This window comes from Varroa destructor, unplaced genomic scaffold (assembly GCF_002443255.2).
Source record: "Varroa destructor unplaced genomic scaffold, Vdes_3.0 BEIS01000003.1, whole genome shotgun sequence".
Classification (NCBI taxonomy): domain Eukaryota; kingdom Metazoa; phylum Arthropoda; class Arachnida; order Mesostigmata; family Varroidae; genus Varroa; species Varroa destructor.
In genome coordinates, this window is record NW_019211456.1 from 56,677,352 (window position 1) to 56,696,680 (window position 19,329).

Here is a 19,329-nt window from a genome sequence, read left to right on the forward strand (position 1 = left end):
GTTTTGATATTTTCGTAAAATAGTCTGCGGGTGAGGTGCAACTCTCACCCAGGAATTTGTTATTTCCCACAGTCCCTCGAATCTATCCACTGTTTGTTATGGTGGATTCAGCAGTTGAATGGCGATGCTCACATATTTTAGGAACATTTTATTTAGTGTAAGTACTTTAGTTAATTCGTGTCTGGTTTCCAAACGGCTGATCTATTTGCGTACCGATGCCAATTTTAATTGAATCTATTCAACAGTGCATTAACAAAGGTGTCACTTTGTTAAAAGGGCAAGAATTTCTTCAAAGTAAACCAAGTGCACCCGTTAGAACTACTCGAGTGGAAACATGTTAACCATGGTTGAACGTGGGTGACTATCTATGTCAGAGATTAAACTCAGCTTTTTGTATATTCAAATTACCTAATCTTCTATTATAGCTCTGCCCGGTGCGTTTCTATTACCCGGATAAATAAGGCTCCTACATAAAGAAATAAATCAGCCTATATATCGATTTTCACTCGTTGTTTTCAGACTTGGGTTTTCAGATTGATACGTGTTTTTAGATTAATCGAATAATGTGTTTGCCTAACGCTCATCAACAGCTTAAAGATTACAAGAGTTCCATTGTTTGCTGACCCATATTTTTGATTCCCAAAAATATCTAAATGTATGTGGTACTTATGGACAGCCAATTTATTTAGCATTATGCTCTCACTAAATGGAGAAGTGAAGTAGAACAGGGCTACGTCTGTGTTGTATCACAGCATGATCTGTCACTTGTTTGATATTTTTTTCACACTTTTTAAATGTGAATATTGCAGGCTGTCTCAGCTATCATAATAGCACAACTGGATTCTTTCAATACGTTTATGCCTAGAGATTGAGTGTAAAAACGTAATCTGTCAACGAACATGCGATACCTCTTCTGTGATGCTTGATTTGACCTCAATATTGTTATCAAGACTTAGACGCCATTTTGCATTTTTTTTTGTGGATGGGTAGCCCAAAATTCTATTCAGTCCACACACTTTGCGCTTTACTTTGTTCTTCACGATTGCCTTTTTATCAATTTTGTTTGTTATTTCAAGGGAAATACCTTTTGCACAGTAAAACGTTTATTACGAGTGCAGTCGGTATATCACTGTATGCGGAAAAACATACGTTATAAAACATATGAAAATATTCATCAACTTAATCTCGAATTCTTGAATATTTTTGTGGGCGATTATACGTACCCTTGGTATTACGCTGTGAATATTTCAGCTAGATTATAGGAAAATCCTGAAAGTGTTTGAACAATACGAGAAAAGAATAAAGCTAAAATTACACCTCTCATGTTCAATTTTATCGGAAAATCTATCATCATTAAGAATTTTCATAACAGAAAATTTTATATCTAGAAAAGAACTTCCGTTACTGCTGCTTCCTTTTCAAGGCGGTAGTAGCATACTTGCTGTGAAATGAACCGACGGGACCCCTCACAGAGAAACGCACCTGGCCATGCACAAAATCACATTGTTGTTCTTTCTAATACACTGGCGTACATATTAGCAATTAGCAACAGCTACTTCTTCGCAGTTATTAGGTTGACCTAGTGAAGTTTAGTTCATAATTATTTTTTGTTTCAATTACAGCAAAATCGATTGCTCTAATAGCTCAAGAGAGAAAGAACTATAACTTCAAAGTAGGTTTTTATAAACACAGGTCACCACTCAAGCAGTCAGGAATCAAACGAGGTTAACAATCCTAAATCTGATCCTAGCAGTAACGTGCGATTTCGCTCAGCAGGAACTAGCACTCGTGTGGGGGCGAACTTATTTAGCAGCTAATTGTGATGTTTAAATAAGATATTAAAAGAAGAAGATTTAGAAGCTACAAATAGTTAGGGCTATCTTAACAGTTAGTCGTTTCCTTGAACTAAGTTATTTGTCAACCCCCACAAAGCAAAATAAATATTTGAGCCTCTTTAGTAAAGCGTTACATCCATGTTTAAAGAATGATGAAAAAACAATCAGCCATTACAATTTTAATGTTGGTCTTAAAAAATGCAATGATGAATAAAGTGGCTCTAAGCAAAATGTCTCCAATATAATTTATTTTATTGACAATAGAATCAATTTGATTAATACATCAATAGCACTAAGCGAACGGCATATGAATCATTAATCGAACCGAATTTTTGGCGCATGACATCGCAGAAACAACATGCATAAACTTTTACAACTGTATTTTTGCACAACGTATATATATATATATATATGAGACGTTGGAAACAGGAGCTGTAAGTAATCTTCTCCAGCGCAAATGGTTCAATGTTTGGTTGAACATTGAAAGGGCTATCAAATACACTCGTCGCGAAAAAATTCTTCGAAAAAAAATCATAATTCGGAAAAGTAGCTATCAAAGCAGCGTTTTATTTAGAATCGAAATCTAAAGAAGCTCTTTTCGGACAAACTGAGGGCAATAATAAAATCTGGAGGATTGAGCAAAAATTGGCACCACCAAATCTTCCTCGATGTGTTTACCAACTATACTTTGTCCCTAAAATGAATTGTTCTAAAATTATTTCACGAGAATTAAAAATACGTATCTTCATTGTAAGAAAAACGGCACTGCAATCGCCTCGTGCACAGTAAAATATAAAGTTAAACTGGCCACTGTATATATACAAATATGTAACGCAAGTTCATATTGTTTCCTTCTACAACACAGCGCCAAAAGTGATTCACGTGCTCTCCTATGTACTCGTGTTTTGTTTTAATTTGGTTACAGAGTGTCGTGAACAAGAGAAATGGATGCCGGCGTTCTTGAACGACTGGAGGCGCGAGTCTCTGCTCTAGAGCGGAAGGTCAAAGGTGATTTCCCAGACCATGACCAAAGCGTCGTTCAAAGGCTAGCCATCATCAATAACAAGCTTACTTCTGCAATTCAAGGTATACGGAAAATCATACTAAAGTTCCGTCAGACAAATCATTTTGCTATTATTTTGATGTATTAAATATCCACAATAACGTACGTTTGGTAAAGACATTCTAGAAAAGCATACACTTACATTAATTCCTTATGGCTGCTTAATAATTCGTCCGTTACTGTTCATTAAATCTTATAATTTTTTATTTAAATGGGCGAGTCGTTCAATTACATGGAAAAATGTCGTAAGTTAGGATCATTGACTAAGTTCTTATAGGCATAATATATACACAAAATGAGTCACCCGTGCAATTAAGTCGTTATAGATGAAATTTGTTAGTCTAAGGAAAAATATTCTGATTCTAGCCGACTTATTACTTAAAAGAAAAGGTGAAACATCAAAGTAGGCAGCTTTTTGTTTAAAAAATATCTGTCAAAGCTTTATATTGTTATTATACAGATAAGGACACGTTGGGAATTCTAAAACGAACAGATGCGTTGGATACTTTGCTGGATCCCTGTCTCGAACGAAGTGTTGGTTTGGATAATTCAGCAAAGTTTGCTCTTGTAGAAGCCAACGGAGACCGAGTACAAGAAGCAGCCGAGATTCTCGAAAAGATTAACTCAATGAGGAGTGTTCTCGAGAGCGCACACATCAAATGTAAGTTTGATAATTCATAAATATTTTTATGATAAAAAATATTTTTTTTAATAGACGTTATTGTTAAAACCTCAACCTAACAGTAGAAGGCTTGTTTAGATATAAGAATTGTTATCGTACCGGTACTGTATCAAGATAACCGGTACTGTACCGGTTATCTTGATACAGAGATTTGCAGTACACTGCAAGACTTTGAAAGTAATGCTATCAGCCCTAATGTAAAAAAATACATTCTATTATAATGCACTCCAGTGCACAAAGTAGTGGTCCATCACATAGGTGAAAGTTACTACATTACAATAATTATACTAATACTAACGATCATATGTACTTTTCATTCCATGCTCGCCTACCACATATCTTGCTTTTATTCAGCGGTTCCAATGCATTCAGCAAAATTAGCAGCTGTAGCTGAAACACAGGCGAATGAGGTTGAGCGTGTTGAAAATCTGACTCGCCGTGTGATGGGAATGTTTGAGACGTACAATCGAATCATGGCTGATATTGACCGAAAATTTGCTTTCTGGGATCAGCGACTTAAAGTTGCTGAAGAATTGATTTGTGCAGGAAAAAACGCTAAACAAAATGATTCAACATCATAGAATTTCTATCAATACCTATTGTTATACTGACAATGCGTTTGTTCCAATGTTTCGGCTAAGCAAAACGGCTTAGTGGTATGTGAACTAAAACAAACTCAGAGCTTTGATATTTTTTGTTCAGAGTGTGCACAGTGCTCATGAACGAGAAAACCAGCGCAGAAAATTATATTTATTGATAACAACTTACGTATAAGTGTACTTGGGGTGTTGTAATTCAGTACGGAAAAACTGCCTAAATAAATAGAATATAAAATGATATCCTGGCTCATTTATTTTGAATTTTGCAAATCTACTATAATTTTAAGGCTTTGATAATAAAACATTTGTGCAAAAATGATAAGGTCTGAGATTCAACTCTATTATACGGTCAGAAAATAGTATTCTATTGTATATTAGGTGCCATGAGAGCATGTTTCGAACAATAGAAATTCTGGAGCGAAATTCAGTAAGATGAAGCGACTTTCGAGGCTTAAATGCTACGTTTTGTTAACAAAATCTTATTGCGATCTTTGAATGAATACCGGACACCTTTGTGAACTTAACCGGCTACAAGAGTGCCACTCGCGGGCTCCAATTTACGCCAGTTTGCTTGTTTAGACATTAATATATAACATATTATATTTTACTACACATTATAAAGCATAGGGATAGTTTTTTACACTTGCTAACGCAACAGAGTTTTCACACTAGTGGTATGTCAACGCAGACGATACTGATGGTCGCCTTGATGTTTGTAAACGGTGGTACGGCAGTGTTTTTAAACAAGATCCATCAGAAAGGGGATGCTGTCGTCAATGTACTCCCAACCAAATAACATTAAGTTTTGTGGAAAAATGCAAACTTTTTCTTTCGCGCAGATCATTCCGGAATGAAACTCTAGTTATTAAAAAGACAGCCCAACCCGATTACCTTAAAAGGTCATATTGGATTCGATAAGGAAATAGATACAGACTTTTGGTTAATTAGATTTTTTAATTTTTTTCATGACATTTTTTAAGAAGTATTTATGCATACAATATGAAGTGAAGATTAACTCATTTCTGGAACGTCACCCAAACTTGAGAGTTTTTATCTTTCTTTTTTATTTTTATACTAAGCGGTTACGCATGTTAAACATAATGAAAACATAATGAACATTTCATAGTCATTTTATATGTTTTAGTTAAATGAATATGTTCCTAGAGCGTCACCAAAACTTAATCCTTTTACTTGTTAATTTTGTCGTTAATAAATAGTTATCAAATCCGTTTCTGGGACATTACCAAAGCTTAAATATTTTTCAATATTTCTTTATTTTTTTGCCGATGGATATTCATACATGTTCCTTGACATTTTGCTCTTAAATTCATTTAGATTTTTTTTTTCTGAAACTAGCTCTATATTGGCCGTTTCAGCGTTACGACTGAAGTTAATTAGAAGCTCACTCATACACATATATCGTTCGAATAAAGCTTGCGTCATTTTCATTCTATTGTTACATAGGTGAGCCGAAACGACGGAAACTGCTAGTTTCACTACTCATTTCAAACAAAAAGCTATGCATTGTATTTTCATCAAGTTTACCGAAATCTATTAGGTGGCGTTGAAAAAAACCATCACATAACACAAGCTGTTATATTTTCATCCTTCGATCAGCATTTTCAACTTAAAAATGGTATTGAAATACTAACATACACTGAATCTCGATTCAGCTCTGAGTATAAAATTGTAACAGCTGACTGCTTTTTCATTATTCTTTAAATATGGAAGTAACGCTTAACTACTAGATAGACCTTTGTATTAAAAAATTGTTAGTATTAGAAACTATAGAAAACTAGTTCAGTCGGTTGTTGGCTTTTTTAACGCCGAAGTATCCGTACTAGCTTTAGACAAATGTACTGCATTTTTGCACAGCTTGTTGAGATATATCGACCAGTGTGAAATATTAAGATCAATAAAGTGGAATAGAAAAAAAAAACCGCTCAAAAATTTCTCGGGATAGGTTTTCATTTTCTTAACACAAGGGAAAACATTTTTTTTTAAATTTTTGAACATTTTCACGCAGGAATACCAATTTTAGGTATAAGAACATGTATTACGTCTTTACTTAACTCAAGATGTATGGACTGGTGGCAAGAATCATTCCTACTTAGATTTTTACATAAACATTTAGCTGACATTTTCTAGAAGCAAATATTTTTTGAAGACAATCCCACTAAAATATGGTCTATTTTAGCTCCTGAAACTCATCTAGAGACAACTATGGGATATTTTTTTAACGAATCCGTAAACTAACCACATTAGCATTACACCTCTCTGTAGGACAAGTAACTGCCTTTTCCCAAAAAAAAGTAATGGCGCACTTGAAGAAATAAACTAGTATAGTTCATTATAAATTATTCGGCCAAAAATGATATAATCACAAAGTTAAAAAATAATTTCCCTGCAATCCTAGCAGTTTTTTGTAGAGCTTGGAAAACAAACAACTTTTAGCCTTTCAACGGTTCAATTTTCAACAGTTATTGAGAAATTCGCAGAAAAGACCTAACTTGCCTAATTTAACATTATGTTTTATGATATAAGAAAAACAAATTCCATTGAAAGAAAGTACTTAGTTGGTCGGCTACATTTGAAGCGCAGATGAAATTTTGCGGATCAGAAAAACCAGCACAATTCAAGAACGTCACGAAATCAATTCGAGTACCTTAGGCAAATTAACGAACAAAGAGACAAAATTTTAGTAGTTATAGATAGAAATGCGGGTTTCGCTCCACCTTTGTTTTACTATTAAACACATTTTGTATAGAGGTAAAAGGCCAATTAAATGCTTGTAGCATCACACTACTCGTTGATACAGCTCGTGTTAGCCGACTTCTTGCCTACATGCTCAGCTAAGGTACGAATAAAATAGCTAGGAACATATACTATAATAAAAACATGTCCAAATACTATTGGTGTTTAGGGTGATTTGTCGCCTATACAGTGCAACATGCTAAGCGTACCTGAAGCAAGTGCGAAGAGATCCAAGGGAACGAGATTCGTCAGCTTCTATGCCGATAATGAATTGGCACCATTAGTTACGTATTCCAGCCTGCCACAAACATGTCATCTCTCCTCGATATGTCCTATACAACGACACCCCAGTGTAAAACAGAGGTCATCGTTGCACGATCAGCTCGGATCAATCTTTAGCGAAATTCTTCGTCTCAGGACCTCTAGATGAGCAAAGCTCACCCCAAAAGCTCAGTTATGTAAACAAAAATTATGCTGCAGTAAAATCTAGTCTGGACCGTATATTATTACAGCATTTTATTTAACTACTGCGAGGATATGAACGGTATATGCGAAAACGTAAGTTTAACAATTTACCTGTGAGCGCACAAGGGAACAAAATGGGGAAAAAAGGGAAAATATGGTCGCAAATTAACGCCCACCTATATCTATAAGAAATTTATAAAAAATCTAAAAAAAATATTGAAAAATGACGTACCTATAGAAGAAATTGATTAAGCTACGAGACTGATGATTACGACGACTAATCAGAGAATGCAACATTCCGCGAAGGAATGATCCAAAAGCGATTTAAAATTATATTTATAAAACAATAGTTGCGCAAGGTGTATTGAATTTTATAAGAAGCCCGAATGGAACACTAGGAACGGTCGGTTGTGAAAAGTGCAAAAGCACCCAGTGCCTTCTTCAAACCTACCTATTCGTTATTAGCCCAATAAAGATACCACGCTTGACAGACTTCCGTTGAACGTACTTAAAGGGGTTCGAAATCTCAATCTGTATTTACCTCTCACAAATTTTTAAGAAACCTGTCGAGAGTGTTCAAGCGCCATACATGTTTCGAACAGCCGAACGATGTGTCGAGTGCATAAGAGAGGATCGAAGGTTGAGCCTATCAACAAAAGACGGGTATGGCTAATTGCAGCGGCATGCGAGTTGGTACAATGCGCCATTCGTACAGTAATATACAAAGACGATACCTGTTGCTCAGATAGCCTAAGGAGCAAGACTGGAAACAGTTTGAATGGGCAAAGTTCGTGGGGTTGCCCTTAAGATACAATAATGGGATTTACCATCTATATTTCGTCATTTCTATAATGTACATATTGCCCCTATTTGTCTCTGTAAGTCGTAAGACTGTAAAACTGTAAGAATCGATAAAGACGGTAGTGGATTGCCGCACCATACATAACACACCTACTAAAATTGGCCAATAGTCTAGATTTAAAACTGTTGGTTGAGAAATGCGCCCCTCCACTTTTTGGACATGAAAATCCCAATCATGCATGTTAATTGGTAGATCCAACCGATAAACCATCTACGATTTAGGAATAGTCATTGCAGTTTTATTAAAATACATAAAACATGTGACAGACGTAGTTTTTTCGCGGAATGGGCCGGCCTAATTAAATCTTTCGCTTATTTTTTCTAAAAGACTCAACTTTATATGTCAGGCTCTTCAAGATATATACTACACTACTCATAATATACGCAGAATGTATGTGGTATTTAATTTCGATATAACGCACTAAAAGGCTAAGGGAGTGTATAAGCAAAACGCACTGATTTCAAACGTCAATATAAGAAAAAAGAGAAATTTTAACAATTATTGATAGATTCAGCGTCATTGGGTATCAAACGCTTGACGTATCAGCAAGCGGCCTCTTAACCTGAAAACAGTAATGATTGAGAAGATCGGACAAATACGTGATCCCACAACATTATTTAACTTTTTAATATTGAGTTACAGATAAAAGCAGTTGTAAAAGATTTATTTCTATAGAGAGTTTCCCATGGGCTACGCGAACAATCATAAAACAGTGGAACAATATTTTCTCTAGGAGCATTGTAATAAAGCCTCTGAATAAAAGTTGTGATTATTACATTTACCATATAAGTGACGTGTAATAGTAACTAATTTGTCCCTAATAGCTAGAATATACTTTAACCACAATTTTCCATGAAATATGCGTTGAGTACTTGTTCACTCAACACAATTTTCACAGAAATATGCATTTGTACATTGAATGGTAGTATGTCAGTGCGGACCGTGCTGGTAGCCATTTTAGTATTTTTAAACTATAGAGCGGCGTTGTTTTCAAATGTGTTTTGGCCTTTACGACCAATCAAATCAATATTGCTCCTGCAGCATTACAATTAAATATGCTACATGCAAAGACAAACTTTGCCTTCTAGGGGCAAAAGAGTTGGCTCAATTGGTTATATCTTACACTCAAACTTTCTTGGCAGGGAACTTTACCGACACACAAAATTAGCTCAATTTGTGGGCTATGAGGGTCGTTTTGGACAGGACTAACCAATGGACCTAAACTTTTAATAGCAAGATTTTTTTATATAGATATGTAAGCCCAGTGTTCTCTGGAAATCTCGAAGATCATTTTTTTTTTTTTATTAATGATTATCATTCTAATTGAAACTTACATGAAAAGGCTTTTATTTTATAAAACTGATTACTGTCACTTGTTTCATATAAATAGCTTGCAGTCGCGTTCCTGTAGCTCTCATAAAAGGTTCTGAAGTCATTTTTTAAATACGATAAACGCCTGTATCCAGGGGTAAATCTGGTTCTTGCCACTTTGGGAAAGACAAAGCCTTCTTGATGGAGATTTTGTCGACGACGGCACCCTGGAACATCCAAACAAAAGAAACTAGCTATTTTTGTAGAGAAAAGTGCACATGTATTCAGAGAATAGTATTTATGAATTATATTATCGTTTAGAATCATAAATGTAGTGTGAATATAAATCAAACAGGTTTATTATTTTCTAATGGCAAAGTCAAACCTAACGAAATTCGACTGAACGAAGATAAAACAATAATTGCATGTTGCATTATTTCAATACTGTTATTTAATTTGGGTCATCTTACGATATTACAAATAACTCAAATACGTTATATATATAAATAAATAAAAAAACGGTTTTGTGTGATATAAAGTACCACGGGTAAAGGCGAATTGGTGTGCTAATAGGTGAAATGCGTGGATTAGCAAAAGAAATGTTAATCTATCAAATTAAATATTGAAACTTTTACAGATCGCTTGTATTCAAAGAGAAATTTAAGGGCAACACTACAAGTATCAAACTCGAAAGTCTGAAAGGTTAGGCCTTCAGATAAAATATATAGGTTTCTGAAAGGTTAGGCCTTCAGATAAAATATATAGGTTTCTGAAAGGTTAGGCCTTCAGATAGAATATATAGGTTTGAGAACTATCAGATCTAGCATCATTAGGAAACTTCTGATACTTAATATTGCGCTATTAGCTTCTGCAGCATTATAATTATATGCTACTTGCTTTACAAACTATCTTGGATACGCTGCAAAAAACTAAATTTTATTAGCGGTTGGACGTAGGAATAGCTTGCGCATTTAGATGTCATGTCAGCGTCGTACAGACTAAGTCCTCTTCGAATTATGGATAGATTACATATGGATAATACAGCTTTGGCAGAATTTCGTGCATAGCGCAGACGAAGGCCGAAGTACCTACATGACGACTATTAGTATACATTATACCTGACTTCTCATTACTTACAGTTGGAACGGAAACCTGCTCGATATCGATGTGTGACTTATCAACTATATGGACTCGGCTAAACGTGTAATCGTGGTCAGTATGGAAAGCACTCATGCTCAAAGGGTCAGGTCCATATGGGCTTAAGCCTTCTTCGCAGCCCTGCAGAAAAGGTAAGGGAAAGTGACAAATCTCTCAAAGCAATGGCTGCCAGCAAGATCAACGACAGAGATATTATACCCACGTATGTCTTAAAAGCTACTTTTAAACACTCCTTTTATAGTAGTGCATACTTCTACTTTGATTTGCTGTTTACGTTTCTTCATGAAATTCTTGTTTTCCCTCAAAATGCACAAGAGTTATAATTAAGAAAGATGCTTGTTGTTGTATCTTACAGGCGATCCCGTAATTATGTGAACTGGTCCCTGGGGTTCGTTGTAGGCTTCTTTGGTTCTATTTAATACGGTTCCGTTAAATATAGGCCATATTCGTTCATACGAGTGCTGATGTCCAGCCCACATGACGTCTACTCCAAACTTCTTGAGAAGCGGCTCGAGAGCAAATGCTCGACTAAAGGGCATTCCGGCCCTAACAATGTTGTTTAGGTCAGCACATTCCGAATTACCTGCCGGTGGAATGACTTTATATGAAACTGAATGCGTAATGGGGTCAAGGCAGCATGTGCACAACATAGCCGCGTACCATTAGGCTGAGCCAGAACATAAAAATTCGTGCGATTTAAAAAAAAATAGTTTAAAAACCACTGGATCGTAATCTACCAAACATATTTCAGAACATAGCGTAAGCTGAAACCGTAAACTCATAATTCGTCGTTGGTACATAAAAAATGTTAGAAAAAATAATATTTTATATAGCTTATTTTTCATCATTCAAAATCCTCAACATCTGTGCACTAGAATCAAGGTTGTGCATGCTGTCGTTCGTCAAAGTACTGCTCAGTACCTTTTCATTTTGTGACTTACCGCACTTACGATCTAGGGGTCCATAGTTCGTTAAAAAGATGTTGTCTGATTTTGTTTTAAGACTAGCCCTATTTTGAGCTCGTCAAAGTCAAATTACACAATCAGCATATTAGAACAATTACAAATATCCATGCGCGTGCAGCAAGTGACTCAATCAGGCGTGTAATTTATTTGATAAATATCTGCAACCGGGGTACGCATAAATAAAGGGAAGCTCACACGCACGCATTGACAATATTCTGCTATCATCATATTAGACTACTTTGTAAATTACGCTGTAGAGTTAAACAGTGGAAATACTTTAGAAATATTTAGAAGTCTACTTACCAGCATTAGTGCAATACATAGGTCGGTGGCCTAAGAGAAAAATCCAGGGTGTCTGAATTCTGTTCTCCTGTTTGTTGGCTTCCGTCAGATCTCGTACCAACCAGTCGTACTGAGATTTAATCTGCCGATAGCCAAACTGAAGAAGGTAGTAAAATTCGGTAGATATTGAGACGATATGTACTGGGCCAATATTGAACGAGTAAAAGTGATTATTGATACGCCGCTCTTGTTTGTTGTACATCGAGAAGCGAGCGTCATAATTTGAGAAATTGCTTCAAAGCAGTCGACGAGTACAATGTGGATCATATGAAAATATCGTAAAGGTGAAAGTTAGTACATTAGCTCTAAAATGACTAAGATCAGCTGGCATTGACTATTACATTTTACTGCATTGATACAGGATCGACCATCCTGTCGGGAGCAACTTCGAAATGACACCAATAGACAACTAAAGTTATTACAAAGCTCGTACACACTCAAATACAATATCAATAAGGTGAGCCCCCTTAACCTTCTTCATGCCAGTTATTCGCTTCATCCAATTTTTGGCCACCTTTTGTCATTTACCTAGCCTTTTCCCCGAAATGGCCTGATGGACATTTTCTTCGAATTTCCCCATCGTGCATAGATTGCCGTACACCGATAATCTTCGGACCTATAGCAGAATAGTCTACCCTTACAGGTAACTAACGTTATTACTTTGATGAGCGGCTTGTGTCCAGGCAGGGTAATGTCGAGTGGCCCCCACGTCATGTGACGTAACTTCGCTCTATTCCTTTTTGTGGGTGTACCCAGAAAGCAAGGTGTACTATCATAATCAGCGAACCATAGACAAGTTCAAGGTAAATATCTGTAATACAATTTCAGAGATGTATGCGAATCAGCAGCCAACAACTATGAAGCGACTATGTGTCATAAAAAAAAAACACTAGGTAGATCTATCTTTTGCAATAATTTAAGTAAAAATCTAAAAGATATAAAATTTGTAATAATAAAAATTGTATACAAGTGCATTTTGGAGTTGCTCTCAATCAGATAGTCGTCCCTGTGCAAATGTTGCTCTATTTATTGAAAGCTTTTCGCAGACAGGTCGTTCGTTTCCGTACAAATAAGATTAAACGGGAGGGGGGTAATTTGTATTAGTATTTCATAGTTGTCGTACGTTATACGTATGAAGAATTTTACTGGAGTCGTCACTTACTAGTGATATTCATGATTACCAGGAGTAACTTGGTATGGAACATAAGCCGCGATAGTTTCAATCTGGCGCATAAACTGGTCACCGCGACGAGCGTTGTCCTGCAGAAAGGCACATCAAACATTGGTATATAATGCCAGCTTTTCAGTTACCTATTCATGGTTATTAAACAGACTATATGTACAACAGATGCTTTCAATCAGAAAATTAAACGTTTTGTATTTTGTACGACTTGCTTATAAAATACGGTAAAAATTTATACAGTCAATTTGTCAGCAGCAACGGATAGAGTTCTTTCAGCATATGACGTCTTTTGGAGCTGCCTTTGCTGATTAGAATCGAATCGTGTAACCAAACATAGTCCCTGAAAAATATAGCCTCGTGAAACATTTACTAAGAATCCTCATGTGAACCAGGATAATATATTACCATTTCCGGCTAACCGATGGCAGCTTTAAGTAACACAATTACTGGAGTATGGATTTTGGAGTAAACGAAAAAAGACGTTGGACTTTAGAGATTAGATTAACAAGAGATACATCTAATGTCAAACAAAATGATGATGAAATTATCGCTATTGTGAAATAGTGTGCACTTTACACGTAGAAGTCGATGACGTAGTGAAGAAACAGCAATAAGTTATACCTTTTTAAAAGTTATAAACTGAAGAAACGAGAGCCTTTTTTTGTGAGCTTTGTCCAAGCTTATCCGTTGCAAATAACATGGCGTTTCCTAAGGTACGCCAAATATAGAAAATACCTCTCTGATGTAGGGAACGACAGACGGCCTAGCGTTAATTTTATCGCTCATAACTCAAATTTGTTGAATATATCTAAAATTGGTGTAACCCGATCGAAGATGAGACAAAATAAGATTTGTCTTAAATAGTCAACAAGATTTTAGAATTTACAGGCATTATCAGAACCTCTCATAACCTCGAGCTCAGATAGTGAAATTAAAGTTTTTGAAAAAGGATAAATAACGAATGAGAGAGCACTAAGGTCAAGCCGCAAGTGGGTAATTTTCTGTTCACACACAATTTCTGTTTGTGTTTTTGTAACCCTCTTACAGCTTTCAATACTTTTCGGAGCTTTCGTTGTCTTAGTATTCCTTGAGCATTTTATTGGGCAATGACCTGCGATGCATTTTACACAACTTATTTTCACTGTAAATTATATTTTAAACGGTTGCCTACCTAAACAGCACAATGACTATAACTTGATGCGTCGATCAAAGGTGAAGTTCACAAATGACGCCCTTAATGCCATATTTCTTCTTAAGCTTAAACGCTCATAAACAGCTGTTATCTTGAAAATAAACTGTCAATATATTAAAAAAATAGCATCATCGATATTCGTAAAAGACACTGTTGATGAAGAACAGGTTCCATTTGCAACTCACTCAAATAATAAACATATGTGAGGTAGAGGCATTTGCTCGCGTCAAATCAATTGGCCGTTTTTAATTGTGCAAGTTCTTAGAATCGAGATAACCGTCGGCCAACAGAGACTGTCTAATAACACGATAATGTATCAACTGTGAACAAAACACGAAACAGTTTCCTGACTCTAACAGGATCGTGTAGGAGAAAATTAGGCATTGACTATGCCGAGCTCGAGAATTGCTTACTTAGCGGCTGCTATTAATACAAATCTACGTGAAAACCATTTTTTGAATTGCAGTATCCGAATGCTAGCAGGCGGGCAGCTTTTACATTCTGGGCACTTTTGCTCTCAATTCTAATAACTAAAAAAGCCGTAACGATTCAAATATAAATATATATATGCTAATTAACATGGCTATGTGTGACATATGAAAGCTCTAAAACACATTTGTAAACTGAACGTCTACAAATAAACTAATGGACAAAATTTTTCAAAAATGCAGAGGACTCGTGCAAAGTGGATTTTTATAATAAAGTATTTTTATGTAGCATCTACTGAAACCGGTATCTGAAGCTAATTATATGAATAATCGTAATGGCTATCTTCACTTTATGATGGCCGTCTAAAATTGCTCTTAATAAAAATAATTTTACGTGTATCTGTTGACTTATCACCATAACAGTCTGCACGGCGTTAAGCAATGGCCATGTGTACAAATATAGCCGGGAAATTAGACGTCAATATTAAACAGGGCCTTGCCTTTAAACACTAAACCTAGTCAAAATTGAATCTAAATACAAGCCAATGTTCTCATTTAATTCTAATTACACATTATGAGGTGTACAGGTATATAGAAGCCCTCTATAATATACCTGTAGTTGATATTTATGCCAGCATATGCTCATCTTAGAGAAAAGCCTTTATTGAGCCAATTACTAGGCAACAAGGTGTTGTGTAATACCCTGCCTAATTTCAGTGTTTGCTTAATATTTTCTATTTTATTTCTTCTAAAGAGCTTTCTAAGAAAGCTTCTACAAATTACAACAAATGAAAGACAAAACGGAAGCTATATCATTCTTTTGGAATTATATGCAATCTTCATCTTTTTCATTTTTAAATTGTTAATATTGTCGCCATTGAATATAACGCTGAGAAACTCCACACGGCACAGGACAATAAGTAGGTGAAAAGCCAGATATGCAAGTAGAAAACTACATACGTCAGCCAGATCGTATGCGAGGTCTCCCACATGCAATACGGCATCCACTTGCGTTTTTTGGACTTCCTCTTGAAGCGTGGATAACGCGCGCCCATTTTTGTTGCCCATATCACCATATATGAGGAACCGCGGGTCGAAAGTTGCGTCGTTACGTGTCGCTTGGAACCAGTAAACGGCACTCCAGCCCCAATCCGGGTCGCCGCAGTGATAGTCTTAACACCCAAATTGATTATTATAATGAACAAAAATACATTATGTTGTTTAAGTGTAGCAATTGAATGTGGTTAAAAGTAATGATATGTTAGCGCTTACACTAATACATGCATTTAAATGGAGATTTGTTTAACATTATTGAGTGAGTTAAACTAAATATTTCGAGGCTTATGTGCGGCGCCATTCTTAAGTATTCCATTCGACGGCTGATTTTCAGTACGCAACGAAGTGTATGGTCGCCCAGATTCGAACTTAGACCACTAGGTGTCTCTGAAACAAGCAACAAATAATGTTACCCACTGACCTATCACGGGGACTCATTGGATTAGATACTAACAGTAAACAAACCCCGGTTTAAGATTCTTCAATGTAACTCTGTGGATGTACAGGTTCCTTCGTTCACTGCCGCCGTCCGTGAACAAACTCATACTGCCCAGTATTCGTCGCGTAAATCGTACCCCATAACCCGACTTTGGTCCGAATTCGACTGCAGTTAAATTTGTTGCATTCAGGGTTAGCCAAGTTACTGTCATCTCAGTTTCGTCCGCTGCAAAATAACGCATAGCATTATTAAAGACACGAAATTTCATTTTGAAACAGATTTTGTCAATTAAATCTCTGTTTTCAATCATTAGCTTATGCTTTGACTACAATATATGTTATGTATGCAAAAACATTTGATAGGCATTGTCAATACATTATGTTATGAGCAAAACCTGTTATGCCGTATCTGTTCACTATTAAGTAAAAAAAAAAAATAAATGCTTAAGGTTAGTTCATTATTTACCTATGTTAATTGTAGTCGGCTGGATTTGGTTGTTATATATTGAAATGCCAATACTTTTTGGCAAATTTGTTTTCTCTGACTAACTGTCAGTAGTAAGTTACGCATGATGTACATCAACTCCAAAACAGATTTAGGCCTTCTATCGTAACACATCTCGCTATTATGAGATATAGATGCTATATAAATAAATCTAACTCCACTTTATGGCTTTATCTTCGGAAAATGTGCTCAAGCTATAATTGAAAATTGGAAGCTATTTATATCACTTCGACTTATCTGTATTGTTCTACTGAAAAGATACCTTAACTCTAAGGCCAGTTAATGTTTAGAAAAAAATCAAATACTACATCTGCTACGATTCAGAAGTCTGCTTATCTGGCGGAAACCGATCCTCGAGTTCAGAGCTAAGAAGCAATCGTTTATTTCTGCGATTTTGAGACGACTAGCTGTGTTATCTTCGCAGGAGCGCGGCATAAATATTACTGTATTAATGGTATTTATGATACGTTGGAAGCGGCATATTCAAATGCATGTTATACAGTTATATAGCGATCTTGTCTCAATTTATAAAATCTACCGTAAAGAATATTAGTCTCTGCATGCAGAACGGCATCTTTTCAAACGAAAGCTCTCTAGAATATCGAAGCGTAAATTTCTCCTTTGACTGTGATGCCATTGTCGTTAATGTAGACCTCTTATATGTATAGAATATCGCTTTAGGATATCCTTGAGAACTTTAAAAAGATTTCATATTATGAATGAAGTAACTGTTTATACACTACCTTCAAATGAAAACAAAAAACAAACCTCCGAGACTGAGATGAATCTGCTCCGGTTGCAAATAGTCCTCATTGTCGTAATTATCACCTAGATGTTGGCCAGACACATTCATGCACTTTAGTAAACCGATAATAACTACTCTAGCAAGCAAAAACGGCAGTTTAAGTTGACCTCGTGCGTATCTTCGGAATGGGGTAGCTGGGCAAATTTCAGCCGATATCCACATTTTGATCTAGTCTGAACAAATTCACGCTTGAAGAGCAATGTTGGTTTTGTTCGTTTAAATATTAAAATCACTTTGAAATGTTTTCAGTTCGATGGTTTATGGGCTGTTGCGTATTTCAAGCCATTCCTCATGGGAGACACTATATCGCCGAGTATTCGTCCAATGAGTTTCGTCCCTCGATAAGCCACTTGAGTCCGGCTCCCGCCCCATCTTTTCCCTCCATTTGCAATCAGGCGAGAGATTCTTAGCGCTGCTCTTGACACTCGAAAAAAGCGATCGAGACGTCTTTACTAACCGCTGCTGGAATAAGCAATACATTCAATCCTTTCGCCAGCATCGCGCTTATTTGATAGATCTCACTCGGGATTTCGTCCCATCTGATATAATATCTAGGCGCAAACTGCTGCGGGTCAAATACTTGATATATTAGCGTATTTTCGATAACCGCACCCTGTATATTAAGAGTATCTAGGGGCAGCAATTGGTATTTTCGTTTGAGCAGTGGTACGGTGTGCGGTGACAGGGTTAGCTATTTGTTTGCTTTGCTGTTCCACCCTATGTCAAAATACGATTGACTTGAGTAAAAAAAACTCGATACCCAAAAATTGATTAACGAAATAATATACTTCTTGATTAACAGGTTTTCATGCACAACTTTGAGACTAGAAATATATTAGCCATTAGATTTACAATGCAAAAATGAGAAAATACGCTTACTTTCAACAAACAACATAGTTATTGTTGGGTTGTTTCAATCAACGAACTCAAATAAATAAATGCTTACAAGTAAGAGTTATACAGTTATGAGAACTGTAGTTTAAAACCGTTAAAATGGTATTTGCTATCTATTTAAATGGAGTGTTTTGACAACATAATGATACACGATAATCGGCGGACAGTTTACATTTTTTAATGGCCATACAATTGAAATGGCTTCCGTGTTTTACACTTTAACCCTTCATTACCCAATTTGTTTGAGGTCCATAATTTCCTGAATGAATTGTATTCTGCTTAATAAATAATAACTGTTTTCTTTTGGTCGCTAGTATGTCTGTAAACAAACATCTACAAAACAAGACATTTGTTTTGTAAAATTGACTGAAATGACTATTGTTAAATTTGGAAAACACAGTCCCATATTTGGTGGCTGTTTTATTTGAGTGCAAGCCGATCAACCTTAACCGACAGTTTGTGTGAGGCGCTGAGAATTTATAAAATCCAGTGAATGAAACACCATCTTCGCACTATGAGAACGATATCTTATTCACAGTATAAAGTCAATATCTTAGAGGAACGGGCAGAACCTATGCGTTGAATAAACTACAGAAGAAAATGCAGAAATGACAACTCGAAAAAGAGTGATTGTTGGATGTAAGCACAAAACGTATCGAATTGGATTTGTGGTGCTGCGTAGCAAGTTGATCCTGTGATACCAAAGAAAACATCGTAGCGTCCGTAGATAAACTGCGTCGAAAATATTGTGTGTAGAAACAGCAAAACAGATAGCATTTAGGCAAACATACA

General features: G+C 36.0%; 2 protein-coding genes across 4 annotated transcripts; one reads left to right on the plus strand and one right to left on the minus strand.

Moving 5' to 3' along the window:
• The first annotated feature begins 4 nt into the window (after positions 1-4).
• Positions 5-4,417, plus strand: DCTN3-p24 (Dynactin 3, p24 subunit). 2 transcript variants are annotated; one of them, XM_022795658.2, is made up of 4 exons: positions 5-157; positions 2,761-2,921; positions 3,470-3,559; positions 3,935-4,417. In XM_022795658.2, the coding sequence occupies exons 2-4, from the start codon at positions 2,780-2,782 to the stop codon at positions 4,159-4,161; spliced, it is 459 nt and encodes a 152-aa protein (XP_022651393.1). In that variant the 5' UTR covers positions 5-157; positions 2,761-2,779; the 3' UTR covers positions 4,162-4,417. The 2 variants fall into 2 exon arrangements, with proteins under 2 accessions (XP_022651393.1, XP_022651391.1); XM_022795656.2 differs by having other exon boundaries at positions 9-157; positions 3,359-3,559.
• A 4,059-nt stretch (positions 4,418-8,476) lies between these two features.
• Positions 8,477-18,041, minus strand: LOC111246288 (acid phosphatase type 7-like). 2 transcript variants are annotated; one of them, XR_002671620.2, is made up of 9 exons: positions 17,607-18,041; positions 16,350-16,559; positions 15,800-16,011; positions 13,199-13,296; positions 11,998-12,269; positions 11,083-11,312; positions 10,709-10,849; positions 9,595-9,798; positions 8,477-8,822 (listed from the first exon to the last, which is right to left on the minus strand). XR_002671620.2 is itself a non-coding variant. In XM_022795625.2 (8 exons), exons 1-8 carry the CDS (start codon positions 17,803-17,805, stop codon positions 9,700-9,702), a joined length of 1,461 nt encoding a protein of 486 aa, XP_022651360.1. In that variant the 5' UTR covers positions 17,806-18,041; the 3' UTR covers positions 8,477-9,699. The 2 variants fall into 2 exon arrangements, 1 of the variants encoding a protein (XP_022651360.1); XM_022795625.2 differs by having other exon boundaries at positions 8,477-9,798.
• Between the last annotated feature and the right edge of the window lie 1,288 nt (positions 18,042-19,329).

What these genes read in the sequence shown, in the direction of transcription:
- DCTN3-p24 (XM_022795656.2), top strand. Translation starts at nt 2,780, where the DNA reads ATGGATGCCGGCGTTCTTGAACGACTGGAGGCGCGAGTCTCTGCTCTA. An exon ending in GCTTACTTCTGCAATTCAAG is followed by an intron (nt 2,922 to 3,358) that starts GTATACGGAAAA and finishes GTTATTATACAG; the next exon opens with ATAAGGACACGTTGGGAATT. An exon ending in CGAGAGCGCACACATCAAAT is followed by an intron (nt 3,560 to 3,934) that starts GTAAGTTTGATA and finishes GCTTTTATTCAG; the next exon opens with CGGTTCCAATGCATTCAGCA.
- LOC111246288 (XM_022795625.2), bottom strand. Translation starts at nt 17,805, where the DNA reads ATGTGGATATCGGCTGAAATTTGCCCAGCTACCCCATTCCGAAGATAC. An exon ending in TCGCATACGATCTGGCTGAC is followed by an intron (nt 13,297 to 15,799) that starts GTATGTAGTTTT and finishes GCCTTTCTGCAG; the next exon opens with GACAACGCTCGTCGCGGTGA. An exon ending in TATGTATTGCACTAATGCTG is followed by an intron (nt 11,313 to 11,997) that starts GTAAGTAGACTT and finishes TTCCACCGGCAG; the next exon opens with GTAATTCGGAATGTGCTGAC.